The sequence below is a fragment of the Molothrus aeneus genome, unplaced genomic scaffold, assembly GCF_037042795.1.
Source record: "Molothrus aeneus isolate 106 unplaced genomic scaffold, BPBGC_Maene_1.0 scaffold_36, whole genome shotgun sequence".
NCBI lineage: Eukaryota > Metazoa > Chordata > Aves > Passeriformes > Icteridae > Molothrus > Molothrus aeneus.
The window spans coordinates 851,947-876,111 of record NW_027099027.1 but is presented as its reverse complement, the minus strand read 5'-3'; the positions used below and the strand labels follow the sequence as shown (position 1 = coordinate 876,111).

The 24,165-nt window shown below is 54.0% G+C and overlaps 1 protein-coding gene and 2 pseudogenes across 1 annotated transcript in view; 1 reads left to right on the top strand and 2 right to left on the bottom strand.

The window, feature by feature from the left end:
• LOC136570728 (uncharacterized) overlaps window positions 1-24,165 on the top strand; it is a 2,607,743-nt pseudogene that overhangs the window by 1,753,398 nt on the left and 830,180 nt on the right.
• LOC136570729 (uncharacterized) overlaps window positions 1-24,165 on the bottom strand; it is a 2,347,277-nt gene that overhangs the window by 1,605,177 nt on the left and 717,935 nt on the right. The window contains 1 exon segment of the mRNA XM_066571173.1: window positions 2,322-2,333. Within this exon segment, the coding sequence (XP_066427270.1) occupies window positions 2,322-2,333 (12 nt within the window).
• Window positions 7,211-12,271, bottom strand: LOC136570734 (class I histocompatibility antigen, F10 alpha chain-like; annotated as a pseudogene).

The following is a 24,165-nucleotide window of genomic DNA, read 5'->3' as shown; positions in this document are numbered from 1 at the left end:
CGGCGTGAGCGGGGTTTCGGGTCCTATCGCAGCTGAGGACGGCAAAAGCACCGCTGAAAAAGGGAAGGTGCCGGCCCCGGGTGACCTCAGAGGAGAGCCCGGCCGATACGTGCTGCCGGAGCCCGAAAAGAGCTGCAAGAAGCGCGCTGTTATCGTCAACATGGATAAGGAAAGGCAAGCAGCATATGATTTATTTACTGACTTTTTACAAGGGCGTCAAGTTAAGGGTATAGATTTACAGAAAGATCTTCCTGGGTAGTTAGCTTATGGGTGTGCGCAGGGGCTTTTTCATAATCTGCACACGGTGCATGAATTGTCGGAGTGGCGTATATTTGGGGATAAGCTGTGGCAGGCAGTCATAGATGATGATAAGACCGCGAGGAAGTGGGGGAAGTTATGGCGAGTCGTGCATGATGAATTGCTGAAATACCACGCAGAGGAAAGAGCTGCCCGGCAGTCGAGTGCAGCTCATGAAAGGAACAGGAGTTACGGGGACTGGTTTGTTTCCCCGCTGCCTCCTGTTACGCCCACGGTCAATCTGCCGCCGGCATCGCCTTCTACTCTAAACGGCAGTTCCCCACCCCCATGGGCGCCTGCTCTAAGCAGCACGGCCCCGCCAGCTTCGGCGCCTGCTTTAAGTAGCACCCCCTCACCGATTTCGGTTCCTGCCTCATATGGCGGTCTGCCGCCGGCACCGGCATCTGCATTAAGCGGCGGCTCCCCACCGACCCTAGCCCCCGCTCCAGACAACGGCTCCCCGCCGCGATCAGTTCCTGCTTCGGGCAGCAGCCCCCCTCCACGTGTCCTCTGGCCGTGCCGTCCGCGCTGCCTGTCCCGGTGTCAAGCCCTACACCTCCTCCGCTTAGTGGTTCGCTCATCCCCGGGTCGGAGAGTGACCTTGCAAGGGCCATTGCACAGCAGCGGAGGGAGGCATGGGTGGCGGTAGCTAAAGAATTTATGGACACGGGGGATGAGGAGGCGAGATCGGCTGCTATCGAAATGGCCTGCCCGGTGGTTTATTCTCCCCTGGCGGGGGGAGGGTTTCGGGCCACAATAACTGCCTTGGATTGGAAACTGTTATCGCAGTTATGATCCACGGTTAGTCAATTTGGGGTAACTAGTGAACCCACAAAACAAATGCTGGATTACATCTGGGGCACTCAGGTTTTGATGCCGGCAGATTGCAGGACGTTAATACGGCTCATTTTTACTCAACACCAACAGCTTTTGTTTAATGCCCATTGGCATGCGATTTGTCAGCAATGTGTCGCAGTAGTACGACAACCAGGGGACCCGTTATATGGGGTGACCCTGGAGGAGTTAATGGGGTTCGGGCCGTTTCTTAGAACGGAGGCACAAGCATTAATTGGTCCCGAAAAATGCAGGGAGGCTATGCGGTTAGCACGTTTAGCTATCGATAGAATTAAAGATCCGGGAGGAATTCCTTCTTACATGGGGATGAAGCAAGGTACGAAGAGTCATTCGGAGCTTTTATAGATAGGGTAGCCAACGCTATTGAACGGGCAGGAGTCCCTGAATTCATGAAAGGGACCTTGCTAAAACAATGCGCACTTCAAAACAGCAATCAGCTTACCAAGAATGTGATAAATACCCTGGGAGCTAATTGGTCTATAGAGGAAGCTTTAGAACGATTAGCTAATGTCCCGCTGGGATCACAGGCAATGTTAGTAGATGCTATTAAAGAGCTAGGGGTCGGGTTACAGAAGCAGGCAGAGTCTTCTCAAAACCAGGTGCTGGCGGCCCTCGCCCCGCTCCAGGCAGCAGCAATCAATGCTCCACGAGCTCCATCTACTGGCCGATTCAGATGCTACCGATGTGGAGGAATGGGACATACGCGACGGGACTGTCCCGCCGTCAGTGTTTGGTGTAAAGATTGCCGCCTGGATACCCACAACACCGGAGTCTGCAGACGCCGCTCGGGAAACGGCAGAGCCAGCGCGCCCACCAGCCGCCACGCCCAGACACAAATAGTAGCTGTCACCACTTCGGCTCAACCTGCCTCCAGCCCGCCACTGCCAGGAGCCTTGGATTAGACCTCGAAGCCACAGCAACAGTGATTTTGATGACTACTCACCCAGAAAAGGTTCCAACTGGGGTAAAAGGACCACTCATTATTGATGGATTAGCTATGGGAGCTCTGCTTTTAGGACGTTCCTCGGCTACAATGATGGGCTTATTTGTTTTATCTGGAGTAATAGACGCTGATTATACAGGGGAGATTTCCATTATGGTGCATACTCTTTTTCCACCAATGCGGATCGAAAAAGGACAGAGGATAGCTCAATTAATTCCTTTGCAACAGTTGGCTAAAACTGTACCCCCTCGGCAGGCACAGTCCAGAGGAGAGCATGGATTCGGATCCACTGGAGGCCTTGCTCTTTTGACAATGAACTTAAATGAACGGCCAAAGAGCAGTGAGCCTACTGCAAGCTGTTAGCATCTGTGTAACAGTTGGAGGCTGATCAGGAAAAGTTAAAATAATTTTTCTACATTCCTCATTAGCATTTACAAAAGCAAGGTTTTGAACAATATAGTAGCGAGCTTGTTCATCTGGACATTGTTTTTCGACTGCTTGGGTTAATCTATCTAAAAAAGAACCATAGGATTCTGTTTCACCCTGCCTAAAAGTAGTAAAAGCATTCACATGTGTACCAGCTGGCTCAACTGAAAACAAAGCTTTTCTAGCAGCATCTTTAATATCTGTTAATACAGGCCGAGGCAATTCTGCTGCTTGATTTTCCAGTCTATGGTAAGGTGGATCACCTGCTAATTGGGTAACATCTAGATCCTCATAAGCAGTATTTGCATATCTTTCAATCAATTTATTAAGGAGTTTTTCCCATTGTAATTCCCATAAAAGATATTGTGAATTGGTTAAAATCAGAGAAGCCACATTTCGACAGTCAGCAGGGACTAAGTCATAACAATTAAAAATACTTTTCAACACATTATTAAAATAAGGAGAACCCACTTTCTTTCAAAGCCTGACGCAGTTCTTTTATATCATGGTGAGAAAGACTTTCATATCGTGGATTTGCATCATTATGACCGTATCTTACAGGTAATGCAAGGAGTTGTATCTTTGAATCCAAATCTTTTTCTAAATTTTGATTAATATTAGACCAATTAGGTAATCTCAAGGGAGGTTCAACCTCTGATTTAGATTGCTTTTTAATTTTTCCTCTCATCATTGTAGTCTTTGGTACAGAAAGGGTAAAATTGTCACTGACAGCAGCTGTTCCGGGAGCTCTGCCAAGCTCCAAGTTCTCGGCAGGGATGTTGCCATAGCAACAAACTTTCCCGGGAGCTCTGCCAGCATGGGCGGGGAAGAGAACTCTGAATTCTTGGCCGCAGCATCGCTTAAGGACCACGCCGCCTCTGGAGCCCTGCCAGGAAGGGCAGGGGAGGAGTCGCGTACCCTGGACTGTGGAAAAAAGCCAGAATTTGACTCCTGCTCTCGGAATGCGCGCGAATTTGTATCTGTGATAATTTCCAATGCACTGTTACAGGTTCTGCACTGCAGCTCTGCCTGCGGGAACCAGCTGGAAAATTGCCAGCTCCAAGCCGCGACCTCGACGTGCTGTTTTCCCCCCCAGCAGCAAATGAGACGGGCTTCAAGGCTTCTGTTTGTGTTTCCAGAAACTCCTCTGAGCCCTCCTGCCTCCATCCCAGGCATCTGTCTGGGCAGAGCCCTCCTGGTTCCGCTCGGCTCCTGGCTGCTGCCCGCTGCCTCTGTCCTCCCCCTGCCCTGTCCTCTGCAGGCAGAGCCAAATCCACAGCTCCCCCACCGCCTGTATCTGAGGGCTGGCGTACCATAGAAAACCCTGGGAGAGACTTGTTGGAGGAATTTACACAAAAAGAATTTTCAGAATTGCAAAGCAATCTGCCCGCCTGAACCAAATCCGAGGGGGCATTTTCCCGAGAAGGGGAAGCAGTGGCAGGAGTGACCCCCACAGCCCCCGGCCAGGCAGAGCAGACCCAAAGCTCCCCTCGGCCGTCCCTGCTTGCACAATTTCAGAACAAGTAGCTCTTGTATCACAAAGCCTCTTCAAATTCTCGTCTCTCAGGTCTGTGCGACCTCCACCCTGCCCTGAACATAACTCACAAACTCCCACATTCCTGGAATGCCATGAAAATCCTGAACACTTTTCTGGGCATTGCGGGGGTGGCTGCTTTCGTGGAGGAATGGGAGGACGGCTGTTCTCAGCAGCAGGGACGCAGAGAATCCCGGAAGAAACAGAGGGCACGACCGAAGCTGAAAGCTGATCTGACTTCCAGGAATCAGAGTGCTGTCTACACTGCTTGGAGAAATCTCGGACGTGCCAGAAGGGGAAGGAATTTCAAACAGAACTCAAAATTTCTCCAAAAGAGGACGATGGCCCAGCATCACTTGGATTTAAAGTCTCAGAACAAGATGTTCTGTTTTGTTGTTCAAAAAGGTCTCTGTTACAATCATTTTGTTTAAAACTCTCCAATAAAGCTCAGGAGACAGGCATTAGTCTGCCTACAGTCTCTTCCTTTTTGAGAGAGAATAGATTATAAATTTTCCAGTTTATCTGGTCCCAAAAATCAAAGGTAAAAGCAGACTGCAAGTCTATATTTAAAGTATTTGCTTTTACCCAGATTAATAAGTCTTTCAGTTCATGTTTTGAGATATCTGAACGTCCTTTATCCTGTAAAACTTTTTCAAGCTGGAAAAACACGTCCCATTCTGTTTTAGATAAATGATTTCCCATATTGTAGCCCAGGCGCCCCTAATAATGCTACTCACAAGGACATCAGATGCAGACGGCGAAGGGCATGGTCTATTCCTCCTTTTTAACAACCTGGGCCTCTGGCGCCCAAACTGTCCATGATCTCCTTTTTTATTCTTCGAGTCTAACGTAACTCCTCACAGAGGAAGCACCATTTAACGCCGGCTGGGGGTTATTTACAGACCACAAAAGGGACGGGACTGCTGTGGAACGTGCCTTGAGCTGTTTTATTTTTCAGCATCACTCTCATTACATGATTATGACAATGGGAAGATGCCAGCAGCTCACATCCCAGGCAGCAGACCAAGAACTTAATGTTACAACTTACTTTATAAGTTTCTTGACCAATCACACAAAGCAAAATCATATTGACAGTAGTTCTCTCCAATCACCACAAGCACACGTACTTTTGGTTAAAACAATGCTTATTTCGAATACAATACCTGCTTGTAAGCCTTAAAACACAAAGCACAGAGCTCCACTATTAAGATTTAACCTTCCTAATATCTTGCTAGATAAACTTTCTGGAGCTTAGAGTTATTCTAGACAAGCATTAATACACAGACCATTGTTCTATTTGCCCTTGCTTTTCTACAGTTTAAATACCTTTTCTGCTGACCTATCTCACGGCTGCTGCTTAGCTCTACTCACAGTTCTGCTGTCTCTGAGGCCTGCATCTTGCAGCTTTCCCAAGACCTCTAATTTTGCGGATTCCCACATCTGCCACTGAGGTGCTGCTATTGACGTGTCCCTTTACCCAATCAGCTCTCTGATCATGTGGTGTCTACGCATCTCCCCAGCCAATCCCTGCCTCACACACGAGGTGACCACCAACCCACTCTCTGGCCATCAAACCACAGCTGAATCTTCCCAGAATGCCTTTAGGCAAACAGAAGTGAACAGGATTGAACAAAGTTGGAAAAGGTCTTTATTCTGTAAGGCTTTTCTTATTTCCCACAGTTATGGTCATCTCACAGTCACCTCATGGTCACAATTGTCTCACAATTGTCTCAAAGCCATGGTTGTGTCATGATCATCTCATGGTCATGGTCATTTCCTGATCACCATCATCTCATGCTCAGGGTCATCTCACTGTAATGGTCATCTCATGATCATGTCATTGTCACTTCATTGTCACCTCATGGCCACGATCACGTCACGGTCACCTCAAGGCCGTGGTTGTGCCATGGCCAACCCATGGTCACCTTTTGGTCCAAATCATCTCATGGCCAGGGTTGTGGTTGTGTCATGGTCATGGTCACAGTCATGGTCATCCCATGTCATGGTCATCTCAGGGCTGTGTCACTCATGGTCATTCTCACGGCCATCTCATGCATGTGTCATGGCCGTGGTCATGGCCAGGGAGCATCTCCGAGATCCCGAGCCCTGATTTTGGGACACTCAAGGACCACTGGGGACAACAAGGCCTGGCCTGACCTGACCCCCATCGCGCTGCCCCTCTGGGAACCCAACGTGGCCAAACCCTCCTGGGGACACCTTGGACATGGGACACAGGGCAGGAAATGAATCCCGGGGGATGGAGCTGGGTGTGGCTGACAAACCTCTATCTGCTCCTGGTGTCCCCATCCAGCTCCTGATGTCCCCATCCTGCTCCTGGTGTCCCCATCCAGCTCCTCATGTCCCCATCCTGCTCCTGGTGTCCCCATCCAGCTCCTGATATCCCCATCCTGCTCCTGGTCTTTCCATCCTACTCCTGGTGTTCCCATCCTACTCCTGGTGTCCCCATCCCTGCTCCCAGTGTCTCCATCTCTGTCCCAGTGACCCCATTCCCATTCCTGGTTCCCAGAGATGAACTGCCAGACACTGGAGGAGGGAATCCAGATTTATTGCCCAAAGCAGGATAATTTCACATCAGAAGTGAAGGATTGGGCATATTTGTGGTTCTTGCCTTTAAAACATTGGAAAACCGGAAATGGATCCGTTAGCAAGAGCCATGGGGTGGGTGAGAGCAGTGGGATGAGCTCTGCTGGCAGCTCTCAGCTTTCCCAGCAAGAGGGAAGGGGCCGAATCCAGCTCTGTGGATCGCTCAGGCAGTGATTCCTGCCAGGATAAGAGAGGGTCACGGTGTCACCCTGTCCCTGTCCCCATTCCACAGGATGGACCTGGCTGGAGCCCATGGAGAGCAGGAGCTGCTCCAGATCCCACGTGATCCCACCCCAATCCTGCTGCAACCTTGCTCCATCCATCCCACCCCATTCTGCCCCATCCATCCTGCCCCAACCCTTCTCTGGAACCCCAACCTGATCCTGCTCCATTCCATCCCACCTGATTCTTGTCTGGAATCCAGCCCTGATCCCACTCCATCCCTCCCACACCAATCCTGCTCCATCCATCCCTCCTGATCCCACTCCAGAATCCAGCCCCAATCCCACTCTACAATTCCCCCTGATCCCACTCTGGACCCTGCTCTGATCTGAAACCCCTCCTTGATCTCAGTCCGTCCATCCTGCCCTAATCCCCTTCTGGAATCCCACCCTGATCCTGCTCCATACCTGTGCTCAAGCCATTGGTTCCCATGTCCTTTCCTGCAGAAAGAGAAGATCCATGAGATTCCAGCGTGGATCACACACCAGGATTAACCCCAGGATCCATCCTGGGATCCGCACAGAAGGGATCCAGAGCTGGATACACCATTGGAACTCACCGGCTGCTGGGTTGTATCCATTCCTGTCCCTCCTCCCTGTGGAAACAAAGTGGGATCAGCGTCAGTGGCACAGGATTCCCAGAACGGTGCTGGGTGGATCCATGCCCCTTCCCAACCCCCATCCCGTGTGTTACCGGATTGGAGCTTCCAGACAATGAATCCAATGAGGATGAGGATGAGGATGGCAGCGATGACAGACACAGCGACCACCACAGTGAGATTCCCGCCAGACGTCGGCTCTGGGAAACATGGGATAGTGAGGAGGGGGAGGGGAATCCCCATTTAGGAATTCCGAATTCCCAATCCCCACATTCCCAGCCTCACCCCAAGCGAAGATCCCGGGCTCTGGCATTCCGGGATGCTCCACCCTGCACCGGTACTGCTCCCGCTCCTCCGGCAGCGCCTCGATCCTGGCCCAGGTGTGGAAGGTGCCGTCGCTGTTGGGAATGATCCCGCCCCACTCCGTCTCCTGATCCAAGGTTTCACCCCCCTTCATTCAGCTGACTGCGATGGTGTTGGGGTAGAATCCGTACGCGCCGCAGGACAGGATCAGCATCCCGTGTTCCTCTCTTCCGGACACATGGACATCAGGGGGCTCTGGAATGGGATAATGGTGGAATTAGTGCATTGAGTTCTGTGGGAATGGCACTGGGGTGAGCTCTGACCATGGAATTCCTGCTGGAATAGGATGGAGATGAGATCTGCCCATGGAATTCCATGGGAATGGGATGAGAGTGAGATCTATCCATGGAATTCCTACAGGAATGGGATGAGAGTGAGATCTACCCATGGAATTCCCACTGGAATGGGACTGGAGTGAAATCTGACCATGGAATTTCATAGGAATGGCATGGGGGTGAGATCTACCCATGGAATTCCCACAGGAATTACTGTGTTCCCAAGTCCTCCATTCCCAGATCCCAAACTCCCATAGGAATTCTGCTCCCACCTTTGCGCTCCAGCTCCTCCTGCCCATATCCGACGTATTTCCGGAGCCCTTCCGGGCATTCGTGCTTCAGGTAATTTGTCCGATACTCAGCCACCTCTTCCTGTTCCCAGCACCTCCTGGTGATCTCAGCAGTGCTGTCGGCTGCCACAAATCTCCCGGATTCCGGGTCAAAGGAGATGAAATCCCGCCCATCGTAGCCATCCAGGTGGGATCCACGGACACTCCCATCGGACAGGAGTTCACAGCCAGAAACTCGCAACCTTGTGTGGAGACCTGGGGGGATTGTACCCACAGAGACCCATGGAATTGTGTTCCAGCCCCACAGAGCCCCATTCCAGCCCCATGGAGCACCAGAGTCTGAGGGAGACCCACAGAGCCTCATCCCAGCCCCTTGGAGCCCCATGGATCCACATCCCAACCCCATGGATCCACAAGCCAACCCCACAGATCCCATCCCAGCCCCATGGATCCACATCCCAACCCCATGGATCCCAACCCAACCCCACAGATCACAAGATATCCCATACCAGCCTAATGAATTCCCATTTCACCCCCTTGGAGCCCTGTGAATCCACATCCGTCACCTATAGATCCCATCCCAGCCCCATGGATCCTCACCCCAGCCCTACAGTTCCCATCCCAGCCCCACAGATCCCCCCACTCACCCCCACTCTGGTTGTACCGCTCCCCCAGTGTCTCCAGGTCCTCGACAAACGTGTGCTGGTGTCCCACACACTTCTGGGTCTCCCTATCCCAATATCCCGGCTCGACTCCATCCTTTATCCACTGCGTCAGCGGCTCCGTCCTGCCCCGCTCGCTGTCGTAGCGCATGAAGGGGATCCCATCCACGAACCCAATGGCCATGAACTGGGGGATCCCCGCGCTGGGCTCTGACACCGCCACTTTCAGGTAATGCAGGGAGTGGAGAACTGGGGGGACACAGAGATTTGGGGGGGCTGAGGGGATCATGAATCAATGAAAGGGGAACTGGGAGAGCTGGGAAGGGGTTCGGGGATCCTGGAGCCAAGGAAAGGGTGTGCAGGGTGGGAGAGGTGGGATGGACAGGAAAGGGCATGCAGGGGGTGCTGGTGTCCAGGAAGGGGGCTCAGGGGGTTCCAGGGTCATGGAAGGGGTGAGGGGTGCAGGGACTGGGAAAGTGGGATGGGGGTTCCAGGGGATCCCTGTGCCCAGGAAAGGGGCTCCAGGGGTCCCCAGTGCCAGGGAAAGGGGTCACAGGGTGGGGAGACCTGGGAATAGAAGGCTGGGGGTCCTTGAAGCAGAGGAAAGGGGGAGCCAGGGGCTGAGAAAGGCAGGAATGGGGGTCCAGGGGGTATCAGGGTCAAGGGAAAGGGGGGTCTGGGGACTGAGGAAGGTGGGATGGATGGGAAAGGAGGTGTAGGGGGGGATTGGTGCTGGATAAGGGGGTGCAAGGGGGTCCCAGTGCCCAGAATTGAAAATTCAGGGGGGTCCCAGGGCCCAGGATCCCCCCTGGGACTCTCATGGACACCCTGAGACTCCCCCGCAGGGCGAGCAGGGGGTGAAGAACTGTGGGGATGCAGAGATTGGGGGGTCTGCGGCATCCAAGAGGCAGGAAGGGGGACTGGGAGAGCCAGGAAGGGTCCAGGGTTCAGGGAAGGGACTGGGAGAGGCGGGATGGGGGATCCAGGGGGTCCCTGTGCCCACCAAAGGGGGTCCAGGGGTCCCCGGTGCTGAGGGAAGTGCGGTCTGGGAGCTGGGAAAGGCAGGAATGGGGCTCCAGGGGGTCCCTGGGTCACGGAAAGGGAGGTCTGGGGCTGGGAGAGGTGGGCGGATCCCGGGGACGCAGCTTGGGAGACAGGAAAGAGAAAGAGACCGAGGGAAAGCGGGGGAAGGGGACAGGGAAAGAAGGAATGCCAGGGAGTTCATCTGGATCCCTCTGGATCCCCGCGGCGACCCCCCTGAGACCCCCGGGACCTTCTGGAACCCCCTTTGGGGAAGTGGCGGGAGTGGAAAAAAGGGAGGACACGGAAAGTTGGGAGATCTGGGAGGTCCAAAGATCATGGAAAAGGTTCAAAGGGTCTGGGGTGTGGGAAAAGGGGGATGCCCGAAAAGGGGAGGCAGGGGGTCCCAGAGCACTGAGGGGGTGCAGGGGGGTCCCGGTGCCCGGAAATGGAGATTCAGGGGTGTTCCAGTGCCCAGGAATGGGGGTTCAGGGGGGTTCCCGTGCCGCGATTCGGGATTCAAAGGGATCCTGATCCCCAGGAATGGGAGATCAGGTGGGTCCTGGGGCAAGATAAGGGGGTGCAGGAGGGTCCCGCTGCCAGGAAATGAACGTTCATGGGGGTCCCCGTGCCCAGGAATGGGGGTTCAGGAGCTTTCCCTGCCCAGGAATGGGGGTTCAGGGGATTCTCTTCCCGGAATTCGGGGTTCAAGTGGGCCCCGGTGCCCGGAAATGGGCGCTCAAGGGGTCCCCGTGCTCAGGAATGGGGGCTCAGTGGATTTGCATGCCCGAGAATGGCGGTTCAGGAGGGTTTCCCTGCCCAGGAGTGGGGGTACAGGGGGGGTTCCCAGTACCAGATGAGGGGGTACAGGGGGGTCCCGGTGCTGGGGAAGGGGATAGAGGGGGTTCACAGGACCCAAAATGGGGCTATGGGGAGGTTCCCGGGCTCAGGAAATGGAAGTTTAGGGGGTTCCCGGTTTCGGGGTTCCCACTCACCTTTGGTCGCGCCCCCCGGGTCCCCTGGTGCCTGAAAATTGAGGTTCAGGGGGTCCCGGTGCCGGATAAGGGGATGTAATGGATCCCAGTGCCCAGAAATTGGGGTTCAGGGCGGTTTCCCTGCCCGGGAATGGGGGCTCAGGGGGTTCCAGGCTGCAGTTAAGGGGGTGCAGGGGTTATCGGGGCTGAGGAAGGGGGTACAGGGGGGGTCCCAGTGTCCCGAAATGAACATTCAAGGGGGGTCTCTTGACCCCCTGGAACCCCAGGGGACCCTCCGGGATCCCCTGGAACCCCTTCCAGGAAGCGCCGGGAATGAAGAACTGGGGGGACGCCGAAATTTGGGAGATCTGGGGGTCCAAAAGCCGAGGAAAAGGGCGGGTCTGGGGTCTGGGAAGGACGAGGTGGCCGGGAATGGGCGTGCAGGGCGTCCCAGGCACTGACGGGGGTGCGGGGGGATCCTAGGCCCGGATTAGGGGGGGCAGGGGGGTCCCAGTGCCCAAAAATTGGGGTTCAGGGGGTTCCCGTGCCGGGGAATGCGGGTTCGGGGGGAGTTTCCTTCCAGGAATTTGGGATTCAAGGGGGTCCTGCTGGCCGGGAATTGCGGTTCCGGGGGCGTCGGTGACCAGAAATGGGGATTCAGGGGGGTCCTGGGGCCACATGAGGGGGTACAGGGCGGTGCCAATGCTGGGCAAGGGGGTACAGGGGGGTCCCTGTGCCCAGAAATGGGCGCTCAAGGGGGTCCGCGTGCTCAGGAATGGGGGTTCAGGGCAGTCCCGGTGCTGAAAAAGGGTGCTGAGGGGGTCACAGGACCGAAAATGGGGGTTCAGGGGAGTCCCGGTACCCGGGAATGGAGGTTTAGGGAGTTCCCGGTGCCCAGGAATGGCGGTTCAGGGGGGTCCCGGTGAACAGAAATGGGGGTTCAGGGGATCTCGGTGCCAGATGAGGGGGTACAGGGGGGTCCCGGTGCTGGGGAAGTGGAGTGAGGGGGGGTGACATGACCCAAAATGGGGGTTCAGGAGGGTTCCCCTGCCCGGGAATGGAAGATCAAGGGGGTCCCGGTGCCCGGGAATTGCGGTTCAGGGGAGTCCCGGGTTCGGGGGGTCCCACTCACCTTTGGTCGCGGCCCCCGGGTCCCCCAGGAGCCCCAGGAGCCCCCGGAGCACCCCCAGCCCCAGCGCTGGGGCCATCGCAGCCGTCCCCGATCGCGGCTCCAGAGACGCGAAAGCGAAAGTGCCCGAGGGAGCGCGGGGGGAGGGGGAAAGGGCGAATTCCAGGGAATTCACCTGGATCCCCTCCTGGCACCCCTCTGGATCCCTCGGGGATCCGTCTGGGACCCTCCAGGGCCGCGCCCTGCGGGACCCCCGGGCCGGGCTGTGCTGAACTCCCGGCCCTGCGCTCAAACTCTGCCCGGACCCCGCTGGGCTCGGCCCAAAGCCGGGCAAGCAGCGGGAGCAGCGGAGCCAATTTTTCCTGCGGGTGCGGGTCCCACCCCCGGCGGAGCAGGGCTGGGCGCTGGGACCCGATCCCTGATTCCCAATCTCCTTCTCTCTCTCTCTCTCTCTGCTGTTCTCTCCCTTTCCTTTGGGGGATCATAAATCCCAGAGCGGCCGCAGAGTCCCGTGCCCAGGCCGGGTTTCCCAGCAAAGGGAGGCTGGGGCTGAGGTGCCCCGGGCTGGCCGGGAATGGGGGCCCGGGGGTCCCTGGGCTCACGGAAATGGGGGATCCAGGGGCTGGGAGAGGAGGATACCCGGGAAAGGGGGTGCAGGGGGGTGGTGGTGCAGGATAAGGGGGTGCAGGGGGGAGTCCCAGTGCCCGGGAATGGGGTTGGGAGGGGGGGTGGGCAGCAGCTGCTGGAGAGAGACTGGGACAGACTGGAATGGACTGGGACAGACTGGGAAAAGAACCCACTGGGAGCAGATCTGAGGCAGCAGAGATCATACTGGGATATACTGGGACCACACTGAGGCCTACTGGGAACATGCAGGGGACAATTGAGATTGGACTGGGAGGGACTGGGAATGGTTTGGATCATCCTGGGACTGACTGGAATCATACTGGGAGTGATCAGATCTGTAGTAGGGGTGAAGAAGAGAAACTGGAATAATGCAGGGAGCAACTGGGATCATACTGGGAGCAGCTACCCCATGCTGGGGTCATACTGGGATCATACTGGGACTGATGGGGTGACACTTGAAGTGACTGGCATAGTACGGGGAGTGTCTGGGAGTAACTGGGATCAAACTGGAGGTGACTGGACTTATACTGGGAGCAACTGGGACCACAGCGGGGGCAAATGGCATCGGGTAAGGTGTGACCGGGCTCATACTGGAAGTGACTGGGGCCACACTGGGCTCTTACTGAGAGGGACTGAGAGTGAAAGGAACCATACAGGGCATGACTGGGAGCCGCTGGGACCGTGTCGGGGGCAACTGGGATCCTACCGGGAGTGATTTGGACCATACTGGGAGCGACCGGGACCCACCGGTGAGGCGGCGGCGGAGCTGGGAGGCGGCCGCAGCGCAGGTGGGAGCCGCGCTGGGTTGTGCGGGGGCTCGGGGCTCGCTGCGGGCCTCGGGGGCGGCAGGGGGCTCAGGCGGGTTCCTTGTGCCGTGTCCGGCCCGTGGTGCCGCTGCCGTGAGGGCGCTGCGGGAGCGGCTGCCCGCGGTCTCCTTGCGGCCGCTGCCTCGGCAGGAGCCGCTGCCGGAGCAGCGCTGGCTCGGCCCGGTTCCTGTGGCTGGGACAGAGGCGGCTGCCCCGTGCCCGCGGCTGTGCGGGGAAATTCACGTGGCCGGAGGTTTCTGTGCCCCGAGGAGACAGAGGAGTCCTGTACAAGTGACTTTATTGCTGAGCAGAGGGAGAGGCCGTGGGGCATTTGCCGTGCGCTCTCTGCCATTGTTGTAGTTCGCAGCCTCCTTTTTATCCTCATTTTCCCGGCTCATCTCCCTCTCCCTTTGCCCACTGCCTGAGGTACTTGGAAGGTTCAGACCTCCCGATCTGCCAACTGCACCTCGTTAATGTGCACCCCCACTTTTGTAGAACAGCCGATATTCACGGCTCTGTTAAGTCTTTTTTGTTCTCGACGTTCAGGAATGTAGCGGGACTTTCTGTGAGCAGCAGTCCCTGTTAATTAATAACATTTATTGAAGCTGGTGGTTTCGCCCGGTACTTCCTTATCTACAAGCCCCTGGCCCCTCTCAGCTGCTGAATGAGCTGCACTCTCAAGGTGTGGAGCATGGTAAAAAGGTGAGAGTTGCTGTAGCACATCAGAGCAGAAGCAGCATTCGTTTAACCCATGGTCTGCCAGGGAACCACAAAACCATGTCCCATTCCCATCCTTTCCACGTTTGGACTGGTACATGAGCTGCTTTTTTGTTTCCTTTGTTATCTGTTTCACCACTTTTGCTTTGTCTCTATTTGCCAAGACCAGTTTGAGTCATTTGATTTTCCACAAACTCCTCTTTTCTCTGCTAACAGATGATCTGATCCCATCCCATGGGGAAATGTTGTGTTCCTCATTTCAGTGGATTGCTCAGCAGGAAGGTCAGGAGCTGGAGCTGTCTGGGTGGTTATTCCGAGGGCAGCTTGTAATCTAATGGTGCCATTGAAATGAGAAATGGGTTCTGTGGCTCCTGATATGAATTGTTTTGGGTTCCCAGGGGCTGGTCCATGGTGTTGTAGGATTTGTTCTGCTGGCCGTTCATCTTGTCCCCATCTTTGGCCGCTCTCTCCAGCCAGGGCTGCATCAATTGACCATTTTTCTCTAATTAAATCATCAAATACTTGGATTCCCAACTGATTTCCCGGAACTTGTGGTAGCAAGAACATCTCAGTGCTCTAATCCACCCTATATAACATAGACAGTGACAGCACACGTTGGAGTGGGCAGAGGGATGATTCCCCCCCATTTATTTATAGTGAAGTTTTCCCAACATTCTCCATTTGCGGTTTCCCTTTGCAGCTTCACCCGTTTCTGTTGCAGGGTCAGATATCCTCACCCCGGGCTCTGCCTTGAGCTGTGCAAATTCCATCAGTGCAAGCAGGCAGAGCTCGGGGTGAGGGGCAGGGGGAATCAGCCCAATTCCTGCCCCAGGCAAGAGACCCAGGTACATTGGCCAGGCTTTGCCCAGCAGGGTTCATTTGCATTTCTAAAGCTCCTCTCCTGGCTGACTAGAACCAAAGCTTCTCTTCCAGGGCTGCCATCTGGTGAGTCACATATGGCCCCCCCCCGGAACCTGCTTTTTTTAAAAAAAGTATTAACTATTTAAGAGTTAAAAGTATCACGGTTAAAGCTCTTCAATTTTGCAAAATGCAACATAAAGGCGAACATGGAAAAACCCAGACCAAAAATTGATTCTCACCCTTCTGTCCCAAACCTACCTGACAATATAAAGTAGGATTATTATAAAAAATGTTTCTCATGTTGTAATCTTATCACTGAAACTGTAGGGAAAACAAAAACTCTCCAAGAATCTCTTTAGTGTGAGAGAGTCAAGGCATTGCTTGGTTCTGGCCAGGATGTGCAACAGAAATACTTTCATCCACACATAGCCCGGCTGTGCAGGAAAAATCATTCCATGACATGTCAGTTTTACCCGATTTTTCCTAAACTTTACGTAGTCTGAACCAATCTAAATCCACTGCTTTAATGTTCATTGCTTCCAAGTTGTGTAAGTTTTTAGTATTTGGTTTCCTATTAGACTCGGATTTCTTCCCCTCTGATGTGAATTCCGTCCACACTCCTGGATTTCCTTCTCAGCCTTTTCCAGACCAGGTGTCTCCAGCTGTGCGGGGGCAGTGTCTGGGGCAGCTGTTGGTTGCTGTTTGCTGCGGGGCGTTGATGTTTTGTTGCTGGTCGTTATCTCTGTGGGTGTCTTTTGGGCTATTCCCAGTCTGTTCGGATGTTAAACTCGTCTCCATTGAGTGGTGGAGATGAGTTTAACATCCGAACAGACTGGGAACCCCTTAAATAAAACCTTTAAAATTTCTTTCCCAAAGGCAAACCTTTGAGTAGAGAAACCTTTCTGAGCAGAGAAATAAGATTTAAAAGAAGCAGAATGGGTACATTTTGCAGCAATGCAGTCGCAGTCAGCCCAGAGTGTGGGTGTGAGTGAGCCCCAGAGTGGAATTGTGCCGCGGTGCTCCCCAGCAGCTGTGGCAGTGCAGGCCCAGCCAGCGCTGGAGCTGCAGCAGTGGCAGCGAGGCTTGGCCGCAGTGGCTGGAGGTGCCAGAGGAGGGTGGCCGGGATTCCCGAGGGTTTGAGCAGAGGATCTGTGGGCAGGCCCAGGGGCTTGGCCCGCTGTGGAGCCCTGGCTGCTGCTGCGTTGCCTTCAGGGCAGGCTCGGGGGCGGCTCCCATGGTCCTGCTGCAGGCGGGAAGTGCAAATCTCCGGGGCTTCAGAGCCCCTGAGGCCAGGCTGAGGGGTCCCCCCGTGCTCAGCTGTGCTGGCGGCTGTTTCTGGCCTCAGGGACACTTGGCGTGGGCCCCTTGGCCACCAGTGGTGCTGCTTTGCACTCCTTAGGCAGGAGCCGATGTCCTGGCTGGGTGTTGGCAACAGCAAAGTCCCAGGGCAGGCTCTGTGCCAGCCCAGCTTCCTGGGGGAGAGATTCCACAGGAGACAGGATTCTGGCTACAGCCTGCCTTACATTTACATCCCTTATTTCCACCCTGCACTAGGTGGAGAATTGCCCAGGTAAGGAATTCCAGACTTGAATTCCAAGGGAGATAATTGAATATCTGCCTTGGGTCTGGCTCTTTTTCTTGCCAAAGCCAATGGCAAAAGCTGTACCCATGGCATCTTGGTTTCTATCTCCGGCTTCCAAAGGTGTTTCTTTATTTCCCTATTCATTCTTTCTACCCAACCCGAGCTCTGGGCTTGCCAGGGGTTATGGAGGTCCCATTGTATTCCTAAAGCTGCCATAACCCCCTGAAGGGTCTTTCCTGTAAAATGAGTTCCCCATCTGAATCTATTGCTTCCACAATCCATTATCTTTGAATTATTTGTTTTAGAAATAGGTTAATAAGTGATCCAGTGATTGCTGAAGCAGTCAGAATTGCTTTTGCCCCCTGTTAGGTGCCATGGTGTCAGCAGAAGATATTGAAGCCTTCCTGCTCAGGGCATTTCAGTGCCAGGCTCTTACAAGCACCCACAGCTCCGCGGGTTGAGCTGAGCATGGGGCGGTGACCTGCGCTTTGTCTGATTCCCCTTCCTTAATAACAGCCTGTCTTGTAGCTCTTTTCCCTTCTGCTGCCCTTGCAGAGCCATCCACAAACACATTGTCTCCCTCAGGCCAGGGAATGTCCCATCAATCTCTCCCAGCCTGGCTCGGGAGCTCTGTCCCTTGAGTGCAGTCCTGGGTTCCTTGCCAGCCCCTCTCCAGGCTGTTCAAACAGGAGCTGGGTTAAACCCTTGCCCTGTCCTCAGTTCTGAATCCTCCTGTGCCACTGAACAAGTTTCATACTGTAATAACTGAGCCCTGCTCATCCATTTAGAGGCTCTTTTGGTTGTCAGAGCTTTAACTTGATGCCAGACTTGAACTCTAGGAGATCCTCCTGTTGTCATCAGTTTTCAGGCCTCTGCTCCCACGGAAGCTGTGGCTGCACAATTCTGCAGACAATGAGGCTGCTCTCTGGCCACTGGGTTAAACATTTTAGCACAAGAATTCCTTTGGCAAGACCCTGTTTAACGTCCACCTATAATTCAAATTCTTTTTCCCTGTCTGGAAGGCCCAGGCCACTCGCCTCAGTTAATCTTAATTTTAACACTTGAAAATTCTGTGTTTCCTCCTTGTGTCCATCCATCCGGTTTGTTGACTGGCAAGATAGGAGTGTTGTAGGGAGACATCCTTGGCTCCAAAAGCCCTGCCTTTAACAGGGACTCAATACCAGGCTGTGAGCCCTTCCTTCCCTCTCTTGGAACAGGGTATTGCCTGTCCTGGTTGCTTTAATTTGTAGAGGCTCCATATCTAATTTTCTGTATTTCCCTGGGGCTGCCCACACTTCTGGGTTCACTTCAGCATAGGCCTTGTCAGACTTTTGACACAGAGGTACAACAGAACTAGCCTCTGTATCCCTTTTTACAGTATTAAAATCCAGCTCTCAAACTCCTTCCTAGTTAATTACAATCACAGGAGGAAGAAAAAGAAATTCATTTATTTCAAACCTATCCCCCACAGCTTCTAATAGTGGTTGAACAAATCATACCTGCTCATCTTTCCCACTCATTCCCTTAAAAATTAAAATATTCCTTTACTATTTTCCCCTTTAGGTCTAAGATTCAGAGCAGATTGAGAGGCCCCTGTGTCCATCAGAAAATGCCTCCTCTCAATGCAGACCCACCTGAATGTTCTCAAGGGCTCCAGTGTGGAGGGTCCCTGGTGTGATGGGAGCTGTGACAGCCCTGCCAATCCATGTCCATCACGGGGTGGACTTGCTGGTCCTGAGGGTGCTGCTGTCTCTGCTTGCAGTGTCCTTGTGCCCTGCAGCTGGAGCCCTGATTCCTTGCCAGGGGCTGTTTGGGTGGGCTGTGCCCTGCCGAGGAGGGCAATGCCTCTGCCGGGTGCTTGTGGCCGAGCCCGTGCCCTGGGTGCCGGGGCCCCCTTGGGCCCTGGGGCTGATCCCTCAGGGGCTGTAGGAGCTCTGCCCTGGCATTTGCCTTCAGCTTGGCCTTTTGCTGCTCCCTTCTTGCATTCACCTGCTGGGCCTTTGTGCCCAAGTGCTGCAGGGCCTTCTTCTGCCCCTCCTGCAGCCCCCCTCAGTGCTTGTGGGTGCTTGTCTTGCTTTACAAGACAGGTGTCTGCTTGGGAAGGCAGAAAAAGCCTCTCTTGGAATGGAGAATGCAAACCCCTCCCTCTTAATTTTTAGGATAGTGAAATCAAGGGGCTCTCAGGCAAAGATATGGGATTAGGAATAACGGTTCTTTACTAGTGTGTATAATATAATAATAGTAGTGTGTATAAACAGCTCCGGCAGTGACAACAAACAGAGCCCGGAGCCGGTCCCGGCCTTTCGGCTGCGGCGCTTTCCCCTTGGGGGCAGTTCCGGGCACGGCTGGCAGGGGCGCCGGTGGCTCCCGCGGGGCGGGGCAGCGCATCCCTGCCATGGGAACCTCTCTTAACGGCAATAGAGCAATCCCTTCATCTAACTCTTTCACTTTTTTACCTTCTATAGCCTTTCTCCCGTGTTTTGAGAAAGAATTTGGAGAGGGCTGCCTTTTAACTGAGCTCCTAGTGTTTCGATAAGGTGCTTCCTGTAGAGAGAGGGATTTTCCCTGAACAGCCGGAGCTGTGGTTACCAAGGGGACGTAACTCAGAGCAGGACGGGGTCAGGGGAGGATATCCCGCCGAGGCTCGGTCGGAGTGTGGGCAGGGTCTGCTGCCGGAATCGCCAGAGGGGGATCTTCCCGTGGAGGCCGAGCCGGAGCGTGGGCAGCCCCCACATGGCTTATGGCGGCTGATCCGGCAGCTCCCAGCAGAGCAAAGGCAGGTGGGAGACCCCGGCAGCAGCGGCGCTGCCCAGCGCAGCTGGCACGGGCAGGGCAGCCGGGGATGGGATGGCTGGGACCCGCCCTCGGTGCGGTCGGCGCGGTGACCTCGGCCCACGCGGCAGGACAGAGCAACCCCCATCTTCCCCAGCATGGCCGGCAGAGCGGCCGCGGGCCGGGCAGTGGGGCCAGGGCACACAAATTCACCGCCAGCGCCGGGGCAGGTGGAGCTGCCCTGGGCAGTGAGCCCGCACCTGGGATGGAAACCGGGGCAGGCGGAGCTGAGGCGGGCAGCGAGCCGGGACCCGGGACAGGCGCCTCGGCCGCGAACGGAGGGGGCAAGAGCTGCAGAGGATCCCACTCTCTTTCTGACTTTTCCTCTTGTTCCCCTCCCTTTCATTTCCCCTTTTTATTTTCTTGTTTTTTTCCTCGGGGGTTTCTGATACTTCAAAGATTTTTATTCTCCTAAAATCTCCTGTCTAACATATGGCATATTCTCTTTCTTCTAGATTAAATGGGTTTTTTTCCAAATAAATCCAGAACCTAACAAATCTAAACTTCTGCTTGGATATTTTGAAATGGTCGACGAGCTAACTCATGACCTCCTAATGTTGTTTTTCTCATCACCTTTTTATTTATCCTTTGGCAAATTAAGCATCTTTCAGTTACTTGCTTTGCTACACCAAAAATCCCAGTGCACCCAAAATTCCTTAAAAAATGATCACACAAAGCTTGAGTACGCCAGTGGGGTTTCTGATGCACGTCTTCTAGTATTTTCCTAGTAAGCACATTTTATTAAGTAATTGTCTTCCATGTAGAAGTTTCTATTTCCCTGATTTATCTTGTTCATTTCCTATCTTGTTTAATTCTTTTTTCTCGGCTTCCCTAAACTTTGGAATTTCCAGTTTTTCCTCGTTTGGAGTTAATATTAAAATAACTCTTTCAGCTCCATTTTCTGCTGCATCCTTAGCTTTGTGATCTGCCCAAAGTTTGCCCAGTTTGCCTCTCCTTTGGCCCGGGCCGGCTTCCCCCCGCCCGCAGCGGCTGGGAGCAGCCGAGAGCCCCGCGCTGCCCATGCCGACCTGTCCCGGCTCCATCGCCGCTGCTGCCGCGGGCTGCGAGGGCTGCGGGAACGGGGCACCGAGGGTGTGGCTGCTGCTGGGGGAGGAGGAGGAGGGAGGGAAGGGCAGGGATGGAGGGGGAGGAGGAGGCGGGGTAAGGGGGGAGAAGGAGGAGAAGGAATGGAAGGGGCGGGATGGAAGAGGAGCAGGAGGTGGGGATAAGACAGGGGAGGAGGAGGAGGGGGGATGGAAGAGGAGGAGCGGGAGGAGAAAGAGCAGTGAAGGAGGCGGGTATAGGGGGGAGGAGGAGAGGGAGGTGGAGATAGGACAGAGGAGGAGCGGGAGTAAGAGGAGGAGGAGGGACAAAGGCGGATCGAGGCTGAGCTGCGGGAGCCACGCGGTCTCGATCCCTGCCTGAATTCGCAGCCCCCACCTGTGGGATCATCGCCCCCCCCATGGCGCAGGTGAGCGGGCAGGGGGAGCCCGGCCCGGATATCCCGGGGGGTCCCTGGGTTGGGTTTTTGGGGGGATGTTTGGAGAATGAAGAAGTCCAAGGCTGAGCGGAAAAGGCCCCTCGGGGGGACATCGGGGGGTGGCGGTGGCGGCTGCCGGCAGAGGCAGCCTGGAGGAGCAGAGCCCTGTGTCCCCCAGGAGGCCAAAGTGGGGAGGCCAGAGAGGGGGGAGCGCCGCCATTGGCGGGAGCCTCAAGAGCCTGGAGAGGGGCAGGGGGGACTCCTTGGAGCCGCTGCAGCCCAGAGCAGAGAATGAGGGGAGAAGGGAGCCCGGGAGCCCAAACAGCCCCGGCATCCCGAAATGGGGAGAGCCAAGAGGGGGCAGTGCGTCCCCAGAGACGGCCTGGGGGGATCTCGATGCCCTTGCCTGTGGCACGGAGGCAAATCCCATGCTGTCCTTGTCCTTCCTCGCCCAGAGCAGGAGCTGAGCATGGAGAGCAGGGAGGACAAATGCCCGCGGCAGAACCTGGTGGCAGAGGCCGTTTTGAGCGGCTCCACGGCGCAGGAAGCCAATGGGGAGGAAAAGCCCCGGAGATGCCGCTCGAGGAGGGGCTGCAAACGCAGATGGCGGGGATGTGAGGGGGAAAGAGCCAGCCTGGGCCGGGAAGGCGGCCGGAGATGGAGCCAGAGCTCGGAGCTGGTGCTCCATGAGCAGCTCTATGATGGGGAGAAGCCCCACGCGTGCGTGGAGTGTGGGAAGAGCTTCAGGTGGAACTCCGAGCTGATCAAGCACCAGAGGATCCACACTGGGGAACGGCCCTACGAGTGTGGGGAGTGTGGGAAGAGCTTCAGCACGAGCTCCAACCTGATCGTGCACCAGAGGTCCCACACGGGGGAGAAGCCCTACAAGTGTGGGGAATGTAGGAAGAGCTTCAGCACGAGCTCCAACCTGATCAGCCACCAGAGGATCCACACTGGGGAACGGCCCTATGAGTGTGGGGAGTGTGGGAAGAGCTTCAGCCGGAGCTCCCACCTGATCAAGCACCAGAGGACCCACACAGGGGAGAGGCCCTATGAGTGTTCCAAGTGTGGGAAGAGGTTTCAGACCAGCTCCCATCTTCTCCTGCACTATCAGAGTCACACAGAGGAGAGGCCCTTCCAATGCCCCGACTGTGGGAAGGGATTCAAGCACAACTCCGACCTCGTCAGGTACCGGCACATCCACACTGGGGAGAGGCCCTACAAGTGTCCCCAGTGTGGGAAGAGCTTCTCCTGCAGCTCTACCTTGACCCAACACCAACGGAGGCACCGGTAAGGGAAGCCCTGCGAGTGCCCCGAGTGCGGGAAGAGCTTCGTGCGCTGCTGCAGCTCCATCCCCCACTGGAGGAGGCACTTTGGGCACAGCCCTGGTCACTCACATTCCCTGTGATCCATGTTGGGAACACTCCTGGCTGCTTGTCCGTTTGTTTGGCCTTAATTTTTTTCTCTTCTCCCTCTCTCTCTACTCCAAAAGCCAAGAGGGATCGATCTGTCACCTCAAAACCACTCAAATTCCACTGAAAATAACTGAATGTTAACCCAAAAAGGCTCAATCCTACCTCAAATTCCTTGTTCCCTCCTCAAAAAAACTCAATCCCATGCCAAACTCAATCCATTCCACAGCCACCAGGGTGAGATGGGGTTGGAAGGAGACTGGGAGAAATGGGATCCCAATTTGGGGCAATGGGATGGGGATTGTGTGGGGCTGGGTGTGTGGGTTGTATTTGATAGCAAATAAAACTTTCAGAGTTACTGATTTCTGTCCCATTTATTTTCAGTCAATTCTGTTTGCAGAGTGCCACCTTCTCAGCTGATTCAATTCCTATAAAAATCCCATTTTTTAATTCATCTAACCCAAACAATCCAAAAACCAATATTGAAATAAAACACCCACACACAATTAATTTTTTAAAAATAATTTTAATTTTTCAAGAGTACTTAAGGATGTCATTAAAGTTTAATTGTTGGGTTGAAATGTCTGAGAAATTGTAGTGGTGTTTGGTTTTGTGTTTAGTATATTTGTAATATGAATTGTTTAACTAAGATGCGTTAGATTGCATGGTAGTTTCTTTAGATAATTTTATCTAAAGTACATTAGTCATCGAGTTAAAATTTTCAAAAGGTATTTCTTGATATATAATTTGTTTATTTATATACATTGGTAATATTATAGTAATAGTTATTGTTGGTTTGAGTTGAATTATTGTTGGAGTTGAATCATTGTAAAGAAGAGTTGAGATTTTTATATTTTATTTTTATTATAATTTATTTAATTTCAATTATTATTTCTTTGTTTATAATTTTATTGCAATTTGTTGAGGGGATAGGAAGGAAGTTCAAGGGCAGGAACATTTTTTTCCTGGCTGAGAACTGGAATTCCAGACCCTGGGAGTGTGTGCAGGACCCCACAGACTGGGATCAAATATGGGCTGGGATCAAATATGGGCTGGGATCACCTGGACTGGGATCAAATATGGGCTGGGATCCTATGGGTTGGGACTCCACAGAGTGGGACCATATGGATCAGGACCACACAGACTGAGATCAACTGGACTGGGATCAAATATGGGCTGGGACTGTTTCTGAAAGTAACTTTGTTCTATAGTTTTTATTTCTGTCGTTAATTAAGTTTGTGAAAAGGCTGCTTGTGTTAAACTGCCTGCTTGGGTGGGATAACATCCAATGCACACGGGATGAGGACACCTGTACAGATCTGCCAACTATCAGCACTCCCTGTCTGAAGGCACAGTGCACCAAGGCCCAAAAACTGGAAGTGATAAAGAGAAGGAGCCAAAACCACAGCCAAGAAACACACATGCTCTGAAAAGGCAGACCCAGGGAGGGGCCATGTAAAATCATTCCTGGAATATGTAAAGTAGTTTATGGATATGCATGAGGGTCTATGAATATGCACCAGGCTGATGTAAGGGGAAAGGTATTTCAGGGCGATGCAGATTCCTTGGTTGTGGTTTTAGTCCATTCTTATCACCTCCAGTTTTTGGGCTTTGCTCCACTCTGACTCCGAGAAATTGAGGTTTTGGGATTTTTAG